This window comes from Uloborus diversus, chromosome 7 (genome assembly GCF_026930045.1).
Source record: "Uloborus diversus isolate 005 chromosome 7, Udiv.v.3.1, whole genome shotgun sequence".
NCBI lineage: Eukaryota > Metazoa > Arthropoda > Arachnida > Araneae > Uloboridae > Uloborus > Uloborus diversus.
Window position 1 is genome coordinate 57,306,322 of NC_072737.1, and position 20,336 is coordinate 57,326,657.

Consider the following 20,336-nt stretch of genomic DNA (forward strand, 5'->3'; position numbering starts at 1 on the left):
GGCATGATTGGAAACTTCCCCGAGTTTCTGGCAACCCCTAATGTCACCACTAAACGTGTCTATAGTTCATAAAAGCAAAATTGAAGCAATAATGAGTACTGATGCAACTACTACCTGGTGGAATAATGAGCAGTGATTTCACCTATAACAAGTTATACAAATGTGACGACCAGAGGCCCAGCTAGGCTGGTGCTAGTCAATTTATTAGTCTTCAATGAAGATCAATGGTCTCCTTAAACCTATCCTTCCCCTTGCTAATTACAGTCTCTTCTGGCAGGCTATTCCAAATGCCCCCAACCTTACTTTAGTATTTTTTTTTGGTAATTTCTAGGTTAGCCTGAAATTTGAATAGCTTAAAACAATGACCTCGTCCTGGTTTCCGTGCAAAAATTTAACCCATCAACACCTTTCATTTTGATCAATTTAAACAACTGAATCACGTCCCCTCCGACTGTCCTTTGCAGCAGGCAATACATATTAAGCCTTTTAAGTCTGGTATCAAAATCTAAATCTGAAAGCCCCCTTATTACCCTACTTTGAACCCTTTCCAATATCTTTCTTGAGATAAGGAGGCTAAAACTGAACAGCATACTCCAAATGAGATCTTACCAAACTTCTATATAAAGGCGGAAGAACCTTCTTAGATTTGTTTGAAATAGATCAATTGATAAACCTAAGTATTCAATTGTTACTTGCTATGCTGCACTGTTAACTGAACTTGGAGTCCTGAATTATTAAGATACTATCCTTTGAGTTATGCACAAGTGTGCTTAATGAAAAAACATATTAAAACTTTGTTTAATTTAAAAGTTCGAGCATATTGAACACTTAGAAGCAGAAACTGTTCAGTAATCAAATAATATATTCCACTTAAATTCAGAGTTGCTAAGAAATGAATAAGTAACATTACACTATATTATATTTAGTAGATAATTATATCAACAACTTTAGTTGATTTAAAATGAAGGAATTAAAATATTGCATGAAATACTCTTTCACACTACTAGCTTTGAATCATTTGCAAATGATGCCACTATCTTCATTTTATACATTAGGTGAAATGTGCAATTAATGCATTATTCACAACCATTGAGACAATAACAAAGTTAGGTTTAGATTTTTAGTGCATGCCATTAGTCCTACGTAATTCAACACTCTGCCATGACCCTCACATTTACTACAGCCCTTTTCAGCCAGATCATTCCTTTACATGAGAGACATGACTCTCAAAACTAGTCTTTGGCATTTTTTACTCCACCATTAAAAAGTACTTTCACTCATAAGATCATGGTTTGTAAATTCATAGAAATATTTCAATTCTCACTTTAATGCCGGCACTTCGACACTTAGCGACGGCATCAGGCACTGCAGCTCGAGGAGGATCTATCATGGACACAAGGCCTAAGAACCTTAGGCCATCCAAGGGGAAATTTTGCTCATCAGCATCAAAGGGATAACCAGATGGATATTGATCGGAGGGTAACATGTGATCACAGAATCCTATAAAAGAAAATATTCTTTATCATAAATTTTTTTTAACACTAAACTAACAAAAATAATTGTTTCATGAAAATATACATAAACTAATCTCTTACTTACCTGGTTGTAAGTGAGAAGTTTAAAACAAATTTAACTTGATTTTGGATTCAAAAAAAAAGTTGAAAGGTAGATAAAAAACAGAAAAATTGTAGGAAGAACAGTAGTTTCATTTTACTAAATGAATTTGTGAGACCAATACGATATGAACAGAAATAAAGTTGAAATAAAACAAAATTTGCATTCCATTCTTTCCAATTTTTTTGAACTGCAACAGAAGTAAAGGTCAATTTTCAAATTATTTGAAATAATCTTTTTAACCTTGGTGTTGAAGCATTTTGTAAAAAAAATAGTTTTGAAAACAGAAGTATTGATATTGAAAAAAAAGTACAGGTTAAAAATATACCGAGCGACCTTTGAAGCAAAGGTACATAAATCACAGAAATTTTTATATACTTAAAGCAGAACTGGGAAGAGAGCGTTATATCAAACAGATGACAGATAGATAAGTTGTATTAAAAGTAAACAACAGTTACATATTATCAAATACTGTAAAAGCACTCATTTTCAAAGGCTTTTTAATTTTCCCAATTTCATAGAAATTGTGAAAATTTAAGTTTCATGAAATATTTCAACTTTATATATATAATAAACTTGCAGTTTTCTTTGTATACAACTCACAAAATCACTGATGTATTGATTTTTGTGAAATTTACGGATAACAGATATAAGTGCTTTTACAGTTTTCAACACAACTATGTACTGGAACTGAACATCCATCCAATATAACAGATCTATTGCATAAAATGGTTATTACGTATAAAAAAGCAGCATTTATTTTATCATCACTGATTGAAGTAAGATAAATTTGTCTGACTCATCTTAATCATCTTTCAATAGCTTTTAACCTAACAAATTTATAGTTCAAATATTGTAATTTAACTTTAATATAAGTTTTGCACAAATAGATTTCTACAAACACATGGAGCAAATAGTTTAACTTACAGATTTTGACTAGATTCATACACAACAGGGTTCATACTCTATTCGGATGAAAAAATTCCATGACTTTTCCATGACTTCATAAAAAATTTCATGACCTTGTTACATGAAGAGAATAGTACTAGTATTCAAACTTGAAAAATTTTGGAAATGAGCATTAGCGAAATTTTTATGTGAATGCCACTATCTCATCGCAGCACTTACTTGTGATGGACAAAATATCAGTGTGCACCTAAAAATCTAAACTATTCTCATTAGTCTTCATGACATAACTTTAAGTAAAGCAAAAATAGTGAATTATAACGGTGGTTTAATTTCTAATAATCCTTTTATAAACAGGTAGAATGATAATGAATGGGACAAAGGTTGAATGAGTCATTTTGCCTACAAAGTTTCAATAAATTTGCTTCAAAAGTTTTCATAAATTTGCTTTAAAAGTTGCATTTTAGCATCAGCAGTGCATTTAAGTATGCACATAACTTGACAGTACTTTGGTTCATTAAAGAAAAGCCACATCCCTCAGTAAATTCATGTTTCTAAACCAGACATTAATTTTTAAAAAAAGAAAAAAACATTCCTAGCGAATAAATCTTCCGATTCAAATGCACCTGTTTACTTATTTATACATTTTCAAATGCAAATAAATTAATAGGTTCAGAAATTCCAAAACATAGTGTTTGATTCCTGACATTGAACGTAGCAGTGGGTCGCATGGATTAGTTTTGCGGGCCCTATGTTGGGCAGCACTGTTTTAGAGTATTAGAATTCCTCTGTTTCTGTATTCTATCACCTGACTAAAGATCTTCATTTTATAAAATATTCAAAAAATTGAGATAAAGTCTGAAAAATTTAATAATAAAGTTTTTATGAGTGGTGGAAACAAACTCTGGATTTTGTGGACACCACACATTTTTAAGTGGGCATGGCAAAATCAAGAATGTGCAAGTTCGCTACTACAGAATATAAAATTAAAAAAGTGTTGAAAATAATGGTAAATGTAAAATGAGTGATGTTCAAGCAGTAAAATTACATTGCAAAAAAAACGAGCGGCTGCTACAGAAGAGGATGTAATGGGATTTCAAAATTCAGATTTGTTTTTCTGATCTTTCAATTTTTTAGTTTTAATATGCAATACTGTTAAATCATTCAATATTTCTAATGCTCTTTTAGCAAATATTACTTTCTCTTTGCCCAGGACATTTTTTCATGGCTTTAAATAATTTTCCATGACTTTGAATGAAAATTTCAATTTTCCATGACTTTTCCAGGTCTGAAATTTGCTTATTTTTTTCCTCCATGACTTTCCAGGATTTCCATGACCTGTACGAACCCTGACACAACCACTCTGGTGTTTACAGAACAGTTTGAAATACTTGTTACACATCAAAGCATGCTTATTAGGCTGGAGTGAAAAAAATCAAAATATGATAAACGTTAAGTAATAGTGCAAAAAAGTTGCCTTTTGTAGAGATAGTTGGTCATGAAAAGGGATTTCGACAGCGAAAAATTTCTTAAGGTTCGCTCGCACCTTGAAACTGACCATTGCTGCATAAAAATTGGAAAAAATTACAATAATTTCATGAAAAATCGAAATTTGATGTAATATCACGCAAGGGGAGGCTTTTCGTGTAGATTACACACCTCATTCTATCATTTTAATAATAAACAATATTTTTAAGTTCTGCACTTGAATTTGAACAATATAGCGGCAAAATTGGCTAACATTGCAAGGCTCCGTACTTTGAGTAAAAGTGTCAGAAGTTATAATTTGAAAAATTTTGCTTTCATATTAATTAATCTAAACATAAATAATGAACAAATAAGCAATAAAAGCATTTCTTACATTGCAAAAAAAAAAAAGTAAACTTTTTTCAATTTCTATTCAATGACTAGTGGTACCCACACGGCTTGGCTCGTAGTAGAAAAATTAAAAGGTCTTTTGGTTCGCCTGTATATTTACAAATAATGTATGGTGAATTTCTCGCCAATTGGTTTGCCCAAGTCACGGTTCTACGTTATGATAACTTGGTAATTTACTCGTCCATCTTATGATAATTTTGCTCGGGAAAATGTTCTTAAAATTGGAATAGAAAAAGAACAAAATCGAATTTTCCAAAAATCACTTCGAGGTGCCCACCCCCATGCTACAAACTAACTTTTTGTCAAATTTCATGAAAATCGGCTGAACAGTCTAAGCGCGTCGCAGAGATCCAGACTTTCAGCTTTATTATTAGTAAAGATGATTTAGAGGAGAGTGGAGCCTCAAGATACTATTTGCTGTCGAAATCCTCTAACATGACCAAAGATCTCTGCAAAAGACAAGTTTTCCACACTCTTACTTAGCATCTATCAGATTTTGTATTTTTTTAATCCAGCCTAATAAGCATGCTTTGGGTCAGTTTTTTAATGTGAGTTTATTCTAATGTGAACGCAGCTTAAGGCATGCATTTTCTGCATGTGTTTGGTTCTTTTTGCTTCATCTCACTACTGCACTGCATACTTTCAATGCCATTCACTATTTTACATCAAAACGTTATTTAAAATTCTATTACGAAGATTGAATCATTTAAAAATGTAACTCACCAATAACACGTTCGCCTAAGCCTCCCAATTCCAAATAAGCATTATTGAAGGCTTCTTTCATTTCATCATCAAGCACTTTTTCTTTTCCGTTTATGTAGATTGTAGAACAACGATCTAATACCCGTTCTGGTGCTCCTTTCATACACAATAAGTAGCTTGGATTGCTAGAATCATCTGTTTCATGGATTGTCACCTGGGAACAGAATTAAGATTACATTTTTTGATGCATTATATATTTTGCAGAAACAAACCAACTAAACAAAAAAAAAAACTTTTTTTTTTAAAGTTTTTTATAAAATTAAGTCACTTTTAATATGGTACGATGAAAACTAAAATGGGTAACTTATTTAAATTCATTAGGATTCCTCACTCTTAGTGTAATAATTCATTCATTTTTTTCAAACAGGAACATACTCAAGAGGTGGGTTTTTAGGTTTCAATTCAATTCTTATTATTTTTTTTTCCAATTTTATTTGAAAATGAAATTATTACAGAAAATCTGTACAAACTCAGTGTTGTATCTGCAGCATTTATTTGTTTATTTATTTGTAGTTATTGCAAACATCAATTTCTTACAAAACAATACAATCTTCCTTCAGATTCAAAAACATCGAAATACTTTAAATTTTAAAGGAACAAATTCGATATTAAAACATTTTTTTTATTATTTTCAAAGAATATAAATTTAAGAATTATTACTTTGAATGCATGTATGTGAGTACACACATTTACTTTTATGTGTCATCGAAAAGACATAATAGGGGTACAAGGAAGTTACGCAGAGTACACAACAGATTTTTTTCTTCATTAAATGTAACATCTTTTACATTTGCTTAAAATTTTAGCAAAAATCAAAAGAATACAGGAACAAACTCAAATTTAATTGATTATATAGATTTCATGAAAAATGTGTTTGATAAAACTCTTCCCGAAGCAAAAGTCTGGTTACAGCCCTGTCTTCAGATATAAGCAACATATTTTAAAATCTGGCTTTTCCGACTTTCTCATTATTTAGATGTCCTTTACGTGTGCTAACTTATGTTTCTTAAAATTCACATCTTTGTTTTTGACGTCACATAAGAATTGCTTGTCACTAAGAATTTTCATTTCAGTTACACATAATTAAAAGTGTATTTTATCTCAGCTTATTTCAAAAGTTAACTTTCTTGAAGTTAAATAAAAAATAAAAGCAGAACTCAAGCACTTTTTTAAGAATCTTAACAGAGAAAGGTAAGTATCTTTTGTATAGGTACAGCAGTAAAAAAATTCCCCTCTTCATTTGAGAAATTACCTTCCCTTTTTATTCTCTCACCAACCCTCAAATGTAAAATAAAAATCTAACGTACCTGCACACACAACAGAAAAATAATTGCAGAGGTAAAAGACAATATACAGTAGATAGATATTTTTTTATTAAGACAGTGCCTTTTGCTTTCAATCATGTATTCATGAAAGCGAGAAATGAACATTTTCCATTAATTTTGCTAAAGATTTTGAAGGTAATCAATGCTTAGCATTGATAATAATTAACAATTATCGGGCAATGCAAATACCCACAGCAAATGTATCTGCACAGCAGTAAATGTTATCCGCACAGGGAATGCGCATCTATATTATCTAGCTATGCTAACCCTTAACATGTATGAGTCATTCCGCAAAAAACGCGATTTTTTACGTCCAGAGTGGTTAGTTTCAAAAATATTTATTTTTAAGCACTTTTTTTTATAAGATTTAGAAAAGTATAACAAATTTTGAAAATGATCAATACAAATTACAGTCGGACCTCCATATATCGAAATAGCAAATTGCCAGAAAAAAATTCGATACATCGAAATTTCAATATGTAGAGATCTTGTGAGGTTTTGTAGCAACCTTTGGTGTGTATGTGTGAACATAATTTTCTTCCCTAACTTTCATTTTTCTTGAGAAGTGGAAGTTTCAATTCAAAGTAGAAAAAAAAAATCTATGAATGTCTTGAATTTTTTTCCCGATATATAGAGATTTTTTCGATATATAGAAACAACTTTTCTATGTAATGGACATGGAAATTTGCTGGGACTTCGATATATAGAAAATTTTGATATGTGGAAGTTCAATACATGGAGGTTCGACTGAATGATGTTATAAAAAATGTTAAATGTTTTTTTCACTGAACGGAGGGATACTTGTATGCCCCTCCGTTACATGTCCCAACCCATTTCTTCCCATGTACTTTTTCATTTATTTACTCAATACAAAAAAATATAACAGATTTAATAGTGAAATTTAAATCATTTGATGTTTTTTTTTAAAGGTTAAAAGAATTATGTTGTAAAAAAAAAATATATATAGCATTCATAATCTCTTGAATCACTGTCACAGTATTTCTTGTATCCTCTTTTCAGGATTTAATTAAGTAATAGAATTTCCTATAGACGGCAGTACTAGCAGCTCATTACAGAGGTTTAGAATCACAAGTTAGCCCTTTTCAACTCTGGGTCTTCATAGTGAAGTTAAAGAACTTAGTGTGAAAGAATTTCAGCATTATTCTCTTTGAAGTCAAATAGGTCCTTAACTTTGTGTATCCTCTGTTCTTGAGTTAAAAAGGAAAGAAGTGTTTGTATACAAAAAAAAAATTTTTATAGTTAAAATTGAATCACTTTTTTTAAAGTAAATTCTAAATAACATGTTGCGTTAATCCTAAATCAACACAATGATCATAGCAAAACATAAGTATTTGTATCCTCTGTTTCTGTATCCTCCGTTACAGTATAGATATAATGGAAGATATACAATCAGAAATGGAGCATACAACTTTCTTCAAAAATAAATTTTAAGAAAGATGTGTACATTTTAATCAGTTCAAATTGTGTTCCTCATATAGGATGAAATGTTTATTTAAATGAAAAGTTTAAAAATAACATTTAAAATATATATTTACTCTATCCGTTACCCTCCGTTCACATCAAAAATTTTAACTACAAAAGAAAGTTACAAAATAACTAATAAAGAATGTGACTTGACTAACTATGCGAGAGTAAAAGGATGCCTAAAAGGAACAATATAAAGTAACTTTTAAAAAAATTGAAGATTTTTTTTCATGAATTCCAACTTCAAAAACCTACGTTTTTTGTATAATGACCCGTATAGGGTAAAGTACACCAGAAACAATGCTTCGATTTGAAAAACAAGTTAATAAGTACATAAAAATGAATGAAACTAAAGATACACAAAAAATATCATGCAAAAAGCATGTTTTGTGCAATTATGATTTAATAATGTATGAAAAATTGCATCAATCAAATGGTAGCCGCTAATGTTCACTGCAAACGCACTAAAGTCTCTTTTGGAATGTTGGCAAAAATTAATGCTAAATACAAATTTCAGAGTTCATCAATACTTACGTGATATTTATTAGTAGAATTAAAAGGAATCTCACAAACTTTAGGATTGTTTTCCCTATACGAATTAACATTTGAACAAGCTAATTCCATACATTTTAATATAGCAGATTCAGATGCATCACCGTTGCACTCTCTGAAAATAAAATGAATTAATAAATTTTAAGCTCATAAGCAACTAGTAACACATTTTTTAAATCAATTCTGGGGGGGGGGGAATAAACAATATATTCACATATTTACTTCAAAACACCAGAAACATTATACTATAAAGCCAATTTTTTGCTTGCTTTAGCCCAAACTTTTGAAATAGGAGTTCATAAATTCAGTACAATAAAACTGAATAAACAGACCTACCTAAGATTTTTGAAAATGACCGTTACTATAACTCTTGGATAAATATCAGGTACCTCATGGATTGAAATTTTGCTTGAATTAAATTAAAATTGTACAGAAATAAGAGCAACGTATGAGTACACTAGTGCCCAAGGTAGACAAAAGGCAGTAAAATAACTGATATGATTACCAAATTTAAAAGAAAAAAAAAAGACCCCTCCCCCGAATTCGAGTAACTCCATACTTCTGGCCCTCTGCATAGTTTTACAATCAAAACTTCCTGGTTTTAATGGTTTCTCCCCATCCTAAATGCCCTTAATTTTCTGGACGACTTTTACTCCTAACAGAGACTGCAAGTCCTCCATTAAAAAGATGAAATTAAAAAAAAAAAAGCTTAAATAATGGTAAACTCAAAATTAGTGGGCCCAACCAGTAGACATGCAAAAAAAGGGGGGGGGGGGGGCGGGGGGCTGAGACATAAAAATGGATCTAGTACATGAGCATTTTTTATGCAATACATAAAACTCGACAAGTATGAAAAAGGAAGTTTTTTACGAGGGTTTTCAAAGAATTTTAAAAAACTTGTTGGAAAAATCAAGCATCTTTAATATTTTTCAAGGACCCATCGGAAAATCAAGTACTTTTCAGGGTCCCCTAGTTGGCAAAATAAAATTCAAGGATTTTCAAGGACCATATGCAGTTTTGCAGATTGATACAACTTTTACACAGTGCCTGGTTAAGAGGTTTCTGCCTAAAAATCATTGTTAAACGACCAGCGATTTTGCAATTAACATGAACTCACAAGAAAGGTTTTAAAAAAATTACTAAATAACAAATAGCGCTCATCTACGTATATAAAATTTGAGCTCCACAAATTTAAACCTTTTAACTTGAGAATCAAATCAATTGAATCCATACTCAACAAAAGATAACATTATATGGTGTTGTTTCTAATCAGGCAAAATAAAAAAAACTAATTCCCAATCTATCTTTTAATCTAGAAAGTTAAACTTACCGCTTAAGAATAGGAACATTCTCTTGACCAGGCTTGAATTCTGCTCTACTACAAAGTCTAGCAACTCGTGACAGAGCTTTCCAACCAGATGAAGTTTTATCATACTGCAACCCTAAAAAATAATGGCTCATAGTTGAAGCAATTGTGTGCAAATTGTGCATATCATAGTGTAGCTGCATTTGTTGAGTGCAATATCTCAGAATTTAATACATTTATTAAAGTAGAGGTGAGAAAAGAACACAATTCATATTTCAGCAATAAAACATACAACAAAAAAGCCTTTTTAATTATTTATAATTTAATACATATGTTTTCATAAACGGTAAAAAGTATTTATTATGAAAAATGGCAGAAAATACAGTGCATTTAGTTGTGACCTTTGAAAAACATTTAAGAAAGGTCTTCACATTTTAAAAAGTCAATTTAGTTTAATTATAGGAATACTATTTAAATACTCATTTTACACATTTTCCGAGAAGAATACCTCTTGCTAACCACTTACAAATTTAACAAACAGAAAAACATAACTCATCAAGGAATAGTCCTCTCAGCACTGCTGAGAAGTTAAACGTATTAAAACTTACTGTGGAATTAAATTCTTTTAAAGCCCATTGAATCTCCATTGGACCAGATGCCTGGGGTTTATTTTCATACAGAGTTATTTATCCGCACAAATAAGACAACTCAACATCCTGAATACTTAAGACAGGTTACTTTAGAAGTGATTAATAGTATTCCTACTGAGGCTGTTCTGATTTACACAGACGACAGCAGAATTGAAGGGAACACTGGAAGTGGCGTTGTTGTTAAATCTGGAGATGAAGAAATATCTCTTAAACATAGAAATACTGATTACTGCTCCGTGTTCTGCTCTGAATTGATCGCCATTCTCTGGATTATATTGCTGAGCAACGTTTCCCTAGAGAGACCTGGATCCTATCAGACAGCCGCAGTTCAATCCAATACTTGCAAAATTGGAGATTCATTGCAGATCAAAAGTTAATAAGAATTGTCAAAAAACTCTAGAGTCTGTCCGGTTCTTGTGACCTCCATTTACAATGGATTCCATCTCATGTAAATTTGAGATATAATGATATTGCGGATGGACTGGGGCGAAAGAGGGCTCTACTATGACTCAGAATAGTGGGGATCCTCTGACGTACCTTGAACTATACTCCAGATGTAAGGCTACTATAAACAGCTCTTGGAGATATCCTCATGAGCATCCATGGTATTTTTGCGAGGGTCCTGGTGCTTCCCTTGGATTTGAGGGTGACAGGAGAGATCTAACTGCTTTGACTCGCCTGAGCACAGGTCATCTAAAAACCCTCAGATTTTCCCATGGTAATAGGACTTTCCCAATTTGCACCAAATGTCATACTGAAGAGCCCACTGCACAACATCTGATTTTTTGTGTTGATTAAGTACGCGAGGATCTACAGAAGAGATCTACTTCTGTCTTGAAGTTGAATAAGGCGAACAACCTCATGGATCTGATCTGATTCAGAACAGAGAGATAAGTAAGAAGAAGAAGAATTAAATCATTTTGTAATATCTGGACAATATTAGTTAAAATCAAGTAAAAGGTTCAATCATTTCGAAACAAAGTTTAGATAATAAATACGTCATGCCAAGCAACAGTAATACAGACAAATTTGAAACTGGATGCCTAATCTGCTAAAACTTTGACCTACATTGGCGTATCGTTATTGTTCTTTCCATCTGGCATCAACATTTAAATGGGCATCAAAAAGCAGGGCTGAAGAGTTGGAGTCGGATTCAGCTTGGGGAAAAGGAGTTGGGGTCTGGAGTCGAAAGCTTTAAAATTCCTAGAGTAGAGTCATTTTCACTCCAAATCCTTAACTCTGTAAAAGGTGGAGTCTGAGTAAAGTACTCCGAATCAAAGGTTTTAAATTTGCAGAAGTCAGAGTTGAAGCTGGTCTTTTTTCCCTCCAACTTGGAGCCGTCAAAAAACTTTTACTTTGCGGCTCCACACAATTTAACACACGGCAGAACTTAGTAAACAATGTTCCTGTGTTTTCATGTAAAATCATATTTTGCCATTGGAGTGGATACCATTAACATAACAATCAGCGCCAAACCCTGTCTTTGTGGATCTTTTTGCCTAAGCCCATAGATCTTTATGCCTAAGACCCAAGTTCAAAATTTCATGCAACGTTAAATTCGATAAATCAAGTCCAGATTTGTAGCAATTATTTTCAAACAACTTGCAATAGCAGCTAAAAGGTTCATTAGATCTTGAAGAGTACAAAAACAATTTTCTTCTAAGAACTTTAGATTTTAAAATGTTTTGGGAAATGGTCCTTCATTGCAATCTTTAGGTTAATCATAGTTGTGCACTTGAAATGGTATCTAGCATAATGATTGAGAGGAAAAAACCAGTTTCGTGTGCATTATCCAGCACTGGATATTTACTACTGCTGTTTGTTATGTGATGACAAGTAGGGGGAAAAGGCATAAACAAATAAATACATATGAACATTGCATAAGAAACTAATTTTAGATTTTGAAGGAACCCAAAATAAAAATTACAACTGTTTGAAAATATGCAATGAATTAGTTGCTTGAAAATACTGAAGTTAGTAAGCTTCTCTCACTGCTTATGCTTCTTGTCCACTTTGGCAAAATGAAATAAGGATTACATGTCACAGAATAATGAACTGCACATAGGGATTCATCACTGTTTATAATTGATCACAAGAAAATCAATTTCTACACCTTTATGCAATAGCTCTGATTGTGGTCCAAGTCCGGACCACTGAAACGTCTTAAAAGTATAAATTATTTTCAAATACTTTAATGAAGGCAACAATATTGATAGGCACCACTTTAACCACTTTTTCTAGTATTTTGGAAGTGATTGAGTGACTGATTTAAGTTTTTAATGGTTAGTGCAGAATGAGAGGGTTTCCTCTGGACCTTGATAAAAATTTTCTATAGTATACAAACCCAACTAAAATTACTTGCCGATCCTTGTGCTGGATCAAGCACCAGTGGCACAAATCAATTTTTTTTAAAGAATGTATTTCTATAAGTTAAATTTGAACGAAATTGTTCAAACTCAAACAATAGTAAATACGGACATAGTAAATATGTTATACATCAGTGGTTCTCAAAGTGGGTGCTGTGAAGTGTATAAGGTATCAATTATATTTACGCACATCTATACAGGGTGAGCACAAATGAGGAAGTAAGAAGCAAAGGGATGCAAGTGGCAAAATTAAAAATTTGGAGATAACCAGTATAAATGAAAGGTGAACCCCTCCTCTGCCTTGGGGTAAGAGATAGTACTAGCAGCCCTGGTAGGTGCTGCTGTATAGCATGATTTAGAAAAAAAATTCAATGAAAGCCTACCTAGGACGTAATCTTTATACACATTTTACTCAAAACTTGAAAATGTCCACTTACATCCCTTTGCTTTTCACTGCCTCAACCGATAAACCAGATTTTAAAAAATCATATTTTCGAAACAATTCCACATATTACAAAAAGTGATACACGAATTTGAAGAAAAATATGATAAGTTTTTTTTTCAGTTGCAAATGGTTAATATGTGATCTTTTTGCTGTGTCACAGATAGCGAATCTGTGATCCAGTTCGTTCCACACACTGTGTGGCTCTTTTTATGGGGTTACGTTTTAAACACTATTGATGCACTACCGATGCCAAAAACAGTTCACGAACCTCAAGGATGCTTTTGTGCAGCATAACGGATTTTTGACGGAATGATTCAACATAGTGTGACATTACGAACCATTGATAGAGTGATAACACAGAATGTATGGAACAAACTGGATAACAGATTGGACACATATGTGTAACATTTGACACCCTCAGAGACTCCTACCAATTGTTTACTTTATCAGTTTAAATGCTCAGATAAATCTGAGCGAGTAGGTCCCAGAAGAACTTTACTTAAATATTAAAAAATATATATAATGATTACCAGTTTCAATTGTGACCTAAAACACTAGTAATTTAACGCCTATATATGCATGCCGTGAAACAAGGAGGTCACACATTGAGCATTCGTAACTGAAAAAAAAAACTTGGTATACTTCTCTTTACAATCATGTATCGTTAATTGTAACATGTGTAGCAATTGAAAAAATATGATTTTTTGAAATCCAGTCTACCATTTAGAGGTGGATTGGAGTGGCGTGAGCAAATTCCAACTCTTTCAAGGGTGCTGTGAATCAGAAAGTTTGGGGACTCCAGTTATAGATTGTATGTCTTTCATTAGCTGGTAAAATCTGTGGTGTACTGCAAGAATTTAAAATTGATTTGAGCTCAATGAGCATTTTGAAATGATATTCAAATGTTTTTAGATTGCAATCTAGTTTCTCTAACACCAAACTAACTTAGCTTCAATACAGTTAGATTTCTTTTAGATCTAGAATTGCTTTTTACACATAATATCCGTTAAGACAATAGAATTAAACAAAAACATTTTGACAAAATGTAATCACAAATGTTAGTATATTCAAACATACAAATCTGAGATTAATAATAAAATACTATTCAAAAATATCACTACTAAAACTAAAGTGCTGTCCTCTACCGCTAACAGCATGCTTTTCAAGTAGAATCAAACACATTTACTCTACACAAGCTTTATAACTATTACTATCAAATGACTACTTATGCCTAATTGTAACAAATGCTGAAAGATGGAAAAAGCAAAGAGTATTAGTCATGCTCTAATAATCAAACTGCTCAAAATGAAATCACACGATGAGATCTGGATTCAAGTGCAATGAATGATGCAATCTGCAAAATAGTAAATAAATATCTCTCCCTATAAATGAAGACCCGGTTTTCCTATATATCTAGTCAATATGACACATGCAGTAGGTCTCCCTTACAAACTAAATGCAAGTTAGTGCATGTCTTCATAGTTGCCAAGGCTGCTGCTTGACATCCAACAGAATTCATAAGTAATATTTCCATTTTCAAAAACTTTGAACTATAACTGATCTTCTTAACTTTAAAAGACAATAAAATTAATGCCTTTTGATACATAATTTCTTCAACTTAGTTTGAGGAATGATTAAATCAGTGATTCACAACCTTTGTGACAAGGTGCAGTGAAAGTGTTTTAAGTCTCTCACCGTTGCGAATTTTCATATATAAATCAGGGGTGCAAACTGACTTGAGTAAAATTTCCTGAAGACAGAGTGAAATTTTCAGAAGCTTGACCCCTTTCCCGTAAAAACTCTTTAATTATGCATACAAAAAAAAAAAAAAAAAAAAAAATCAATTGAAAAAAATGATTTTAAAAGTTTGACGGAAATTTCGGATCACAAACACCCCTGATTTAAAAGTATCAGACAAAAAACCCAGGTGGGGGGGAGGGGGCAGAGAACTAAATTCAGCGTGTGACAAAGGAGTATTTAATTCAGAAGAACCAAATGATTTGTTTTCTGGATTACTGTTAGGATATAATTTCCTAACAATGCCACAAAAAGCTTCAAATGTATTACTACAGTAGCTTTACTCATCTAAATTGTGCAAGTTAAGATTTTTAGCACTCTTTAGACTATCACAAAGTCTTTAAATGATCCTGACTCTGAAATCAGGATCATGAAAAGAGATTATTATTTTTATGTCTAAATACAAATGAAGCTAGCAGAAAATGCCAAGCTCAGAAGTTGCATAATTCATTGAAAATTATGAAATGCTGATTTATAAAAATCTGCAAAGTGCATCTTTGTTATTAGTTTACCATGATATTAAAAGTGCACTGTAATTGGGGGGGGGGGAGGTTGAGAATCACTGGTTAAAATAGACTATTCAGTAATTCAATTTATAAGTACTTTCTGGAATTATGTGGATTTGTGTTAAAATATCTCTGACGAAGAATCTACTGAAACTGCTTCATTTAAAATGTTGAAAGCACAGTTGACAACTTATTTTATTACTTATTCAGAAGATACACTGAAATACTTCATAACTATTGAAGTAAAATAATCGTTTTCCCCTAAGCAGCAGCCTTGACAACAAACACTTTAGTCCTTAGTCAGAAGAAATGTGCATTCCATGTTCTGTGAAAACTAACTTGATGCTCAAATAGTAAAATCTGAATGCTATTAATTAGTGGGAGAAATGTTATACAGTATCGTAGGATGAGCTGTACATCCTATCCCACTAGTGTTAATACCTCTAGGATGGTGGATGAAGTCAAACTTATATATGTGATATACCAACTGTGTGATTGGACCAGAGCTGGGTATGAATCCCTCATGACATAGTAAAGATGTCTCAAGAGAAGTTCTAGAAATATTTTAAACAACAATTTAAGCAGCAAAAATACAAAAAGAAAGCTCTCTAGAGATAAGGTCTAGCTATTTAAGAAAATGCCCACAATATACACAACAATGGCTAGAATAAAAAATTTTAGGATAGAACAAAATGCCAAAAAGCAAAGAGTTTGCATGCACAAAAACTTTAAAACTTACCCCCCATATCTACATTAAAGGTAGACATAGAACATACAAAAAGTTATTTAATATATTTAGAGAATGTGACTATCGCAAATTACAACAAAATTAAACTACAAAAATTTCTAAAACACTGGAAAAGGTTTTAACAATGAAGGCAATATTATTTAAACATTTTTCATTACACAACATAGCATGCAGTACTTGGGAAAACCTAAGGGTACACGAGTTTACATACTAAAGTTTAATAATTAAAAATTTTGCTCATTTTCAACCTGTTTGTAGCAAAGTTAGCTTAAAATAAAATATAATCACTACAAAATTTCTCAAACGACATTTCATCAACACACCAGAGCACTGGATTTTTACTCATGAAGAAAGATTCAATGAAAACTCTGTTGACATTCTTTTCACAAAAATGTTCCATAAATTTCATTTTATTTTTAAAAAAGTTTTTTACTATCAGAGAAGAAATTAAAAAATCAGCTAAATTAAAGCAGCAGTTTGTTCTTAACACAAATACAATGGTTTCAAGACATTTCTTTCTCAACAAAACTATTATTGATTATCAACAAAATTATGCAGAAACTAAACTTTAATTTTAATTGATCACACTGACATAAAAATAGTTTGATAATGTGACGGAGGGGGAGGGGGGAAGGCAGACAGTAAAACGTCCAAACAACTAGGATGTGACAAAAACTTCAAATAAAACAAGATATACAGTAGATAACCCTAAATTCAGCAATTTTTGAGTGACTGGAAATGCATAATTTTCATACTCGTGTACAAAATGGTTTAGTTCCAGCCATTGTGGTTTCGGAAACCGGTTTGTTTGGTGATTACTTTTTTTAATTGTTGTTAATTTTAATTGTAGCTTATAATCTGAACTAATAACACTAAATTCTGCTTTTGAACTTCTTTTAGCCTCATTACAAGTTTTACAAGAACACATTTTCATGTGATCAATTTAAATTCACAAATCAAGGATTCAGCATTTCTTGCACTTTTTATCTCGTCAAGATTCTGCTGTAATCAATCTTTAACTAATAGTCAGATAATATAAAATGCCTGAATTTTCATGTTTAGTACTTAGATGAACTGGGTTGAGCTAAAATCAGAAAAATAATCAAGTTGTGGGTTTTAGGAATACTTTTCCGAAGTTGTGCATCATATATAAATGAACCCTGCAACTTCGACTATGTTTTTTGGACTAAATTGTCCAACTTAAGGCGAGTACACAAATTATTCCAATGAAAGTGAATTACACTATCTTCACTCACATATTTAGGTAATGCAAGGAATTATTGTATTTCAACCGCTCCACAAATGGGGGAGTAAATAAATTCAGAGAATAGAACAGTGAGTTTTAAATTAGGGTTACAATCAAAATTTTACTTGAAAATAGTTGCTTTAGTAGCTTGAAATTCAAAAAATAGTCGCCTAAATAGTCTTCTTAGAGGAACAGTTAAGTTGCATTTTGAATCTGTAACGTTGCTTTTACCAATAATCTTTTTTAAATTTGCTACAAAAACAACATTGCATGACATAATCATCATACAGCATCTTGAAACATAACTACATCTAGTTCATACGAAAAAACCAAAACTTAATTTCTCAGATTTAACTTTTGTTTCATCCTTTAATTAGTTCATTTCTTGCATTTTTGATGGAATTACTATTTTAAAAATGTAAGTTACTTTTCACCTAACGTCATGGAGATCTTACGTGTAACGTCACGTTTTAAATGTCACAAAGTGAAAAACAAAAAAGTTCAGATATTTTTTTTAATTTTAAGGCCACTTAAACATACTTACTCTGGTTTTAAAAACATAAAAGCGTTATAAAGTGAGTTTTGTGTGTGATTGAAACAAACAAATAATTGCTGCATAGTTGAAAATTTTCAACATTTTAACTTTGATGACAAAATGGAAAACTTAAGACATTTCTTAGGGTTTTAGTTACACAATCAGTAAAACTTGGTTCTTCTTTTGTTAACAATAAGTTTTAACTTTTGTTTCTTTTTGTTCTCCCCCCTTCCTGTAACTTTTTTGCACCTTTAATTCCTTTTGCTATGCTAATTTCGTATAAATCACTCTTCTCAATAACTGATTTCAGTCATGGTTTGCTATTCTAATAGAGAATCTGGAAACTCTTGATTGGGTTTCTTATCTATGCAATCACCTTTACCTTGTCTTTTGACTTGTGTTCAGTTGATATTGTTTTACATTTTATTCCCCTGTCTGTTGCTTTTTTTTAAATCATCTTTTTAATTTTTCTGTTTTCCTTCAAAGTCTATCAACTTTCTTAGTTCCTCCAGATAATTTTTATATGATTTGTGTGCCCATACGCCATTTTTTTATAGTTCCTTTGTTATTTTTACACGTTGATATTTTGCCAAAGAGTATCTTATAATTAGTCTTCATTTAGCATCCGCTCAGACATTTTAGACAAAAAACGAGCAGCCAATTTTCTCCTGTTTTATAATTGCCCATGTCTCATTACCATATAAAATGATAAAATGATTGGTCTAATTCAGGTTTTGTATTTTTTTATTTTTTTTAACAGTGATGACAGTGATGAGTTTAGATTGTAACTGGCTCTTCAAACCAAAGAAGCATTTCGTCACCAAAATTCTATAAAATTTGTTAGTTATTAAATTAAAACCAAAATAAGTTAATCTGTGGTAGCATACAATCAAACTTATGCCTGATTGTCAAAAATATAAAAAAAATTTTGCGAGATGCAAAAGAATTGAATTCTCAAATGCAGGAAAAATAATCCGCGACGTATAAGTTTAATGTTGGCATGCTTCCAAACATTTATTTATTTATTATTTATCAAAATAAATCAAAAAATAAGTTTACAAAAGATAGCGTATGCCAAAATAGTTTCCAGTTGTCAAAAACATTAAAACGTTTACAAGATGCAAAAGGATTGAAATCTAAAACAGAGGAAGCATTTTTCTCGACACACGTGTTGAGCACATCATACCCATCGCTCTTTCTTTCTTTTTTTTTCAATAAATATCACAAAACATGAAAAAAATCGCCAAAAGTTGTAAAAAGTCACTAATTTTTGAAAAATAGTAGCTTTCAAGCCATTTTTGATCAAAAAAGTCGCCATAGTCACCTGCGGTCAAAAATAGTCGTAAAAGTCGCCTTATTAGTGGCAACCCTATAAATGTATACTTGAAAACGAAAAAGTAATGGTCTTACCTGACTGATCTTCTGTGGTGTCAGCTTCAATAATTTGGTTATCAAACCACATATGAGCTACTGTCATTCTGTTTTGAGTTAAGGTGCCTGTTTTATCAGAACAGATTGTAGATGTGGAACCAAGTGTCTCTACTGCTTCCAAATTTTTCACAAGGCAATTTTTGGAAGCCATTCTTTTGGCAGTTAAGGTCAAGCATACCTATAAAAATATTTTTAAAGTCAATCTCAAAAACATATTGCTTATATCGTACAATTACTGGCTGAACAAAGTTGAAGTCAAGCAAAACATTACAATTTGTATAGATTTCTAAATAAATCTGAATTGAAAGAAAATTTAACAAAAGAACACCAATGAATTTTCACAGAAAAAAAATCTTATGTTTTGATATGTGTACCATTTAATCGTAATTTGTGGGTTTTAAATCTGTGATTATGAGTTCATACAATTAAATGCTTATTAACATTAATCAGTTAATAAATTAAGCAAACTCGTATAATTTTAATGCTCTATGCAGCAGATAAGAAATTATGTTCCTGAAACTTCCATATTCATTTACGTTAACAATTCCGTTTGAAGAAAAGCACACTGCAATTGTTTGAAGATAAACACAGTAATCCATATCGTAGGTTATCATATCATCAATACTAGAAGAGCAAACAATGAATTGCAAAAACCATCAAATAATGTGATAAATATATAGTAATTAATCAAATGTTGCTCTGAATTATATTTTATTATTAAGATGGTATGGATTAATGTTGTTGCTGTGAATTCCAAATTAAATGTTAATATTTCATAATCTAA

At 31.6% G+C, this 20,336-nt stretch overlaps 1 protein-coding gene across 1 annotated transcript in view; it reads right to left on the minus strand.

Moving 5' to 3' along the window:
- LOC129225702 (sodium/potassium-transporting ATPase subunit alpha-like) overlaps positions 1-20,336 on the minus strand; it is a 156,142-nt gene that overhangs the window by 40,306 nt on the left and 95,500 nt on the right. Inside the window, exons 8-12 of the mRNA XM_054860179.1 lie at positions 19,532-19,730; positions 9,853-9,964; positions 8,505-8,637; positions 5,122-5,314; positions 1,325-1,500 (exon numbers count right to left, since the gene is read on the minus strand). Coding sequence (XP_054716154.1) covers positions 1,325-1,500; positions 5,122-5,314; positions 8,505-8,637; positions 9,853-9,964; positions 19,532-19,730 — 813 coding nt within the window. The remainder of the gene's footprint in view (positions 1-1,324; positions 1,501-5,121; positions 5,315-8,504; positions 8,638-9,852; positions 9,965-19,531; positions 19,731-20,336) is intronic.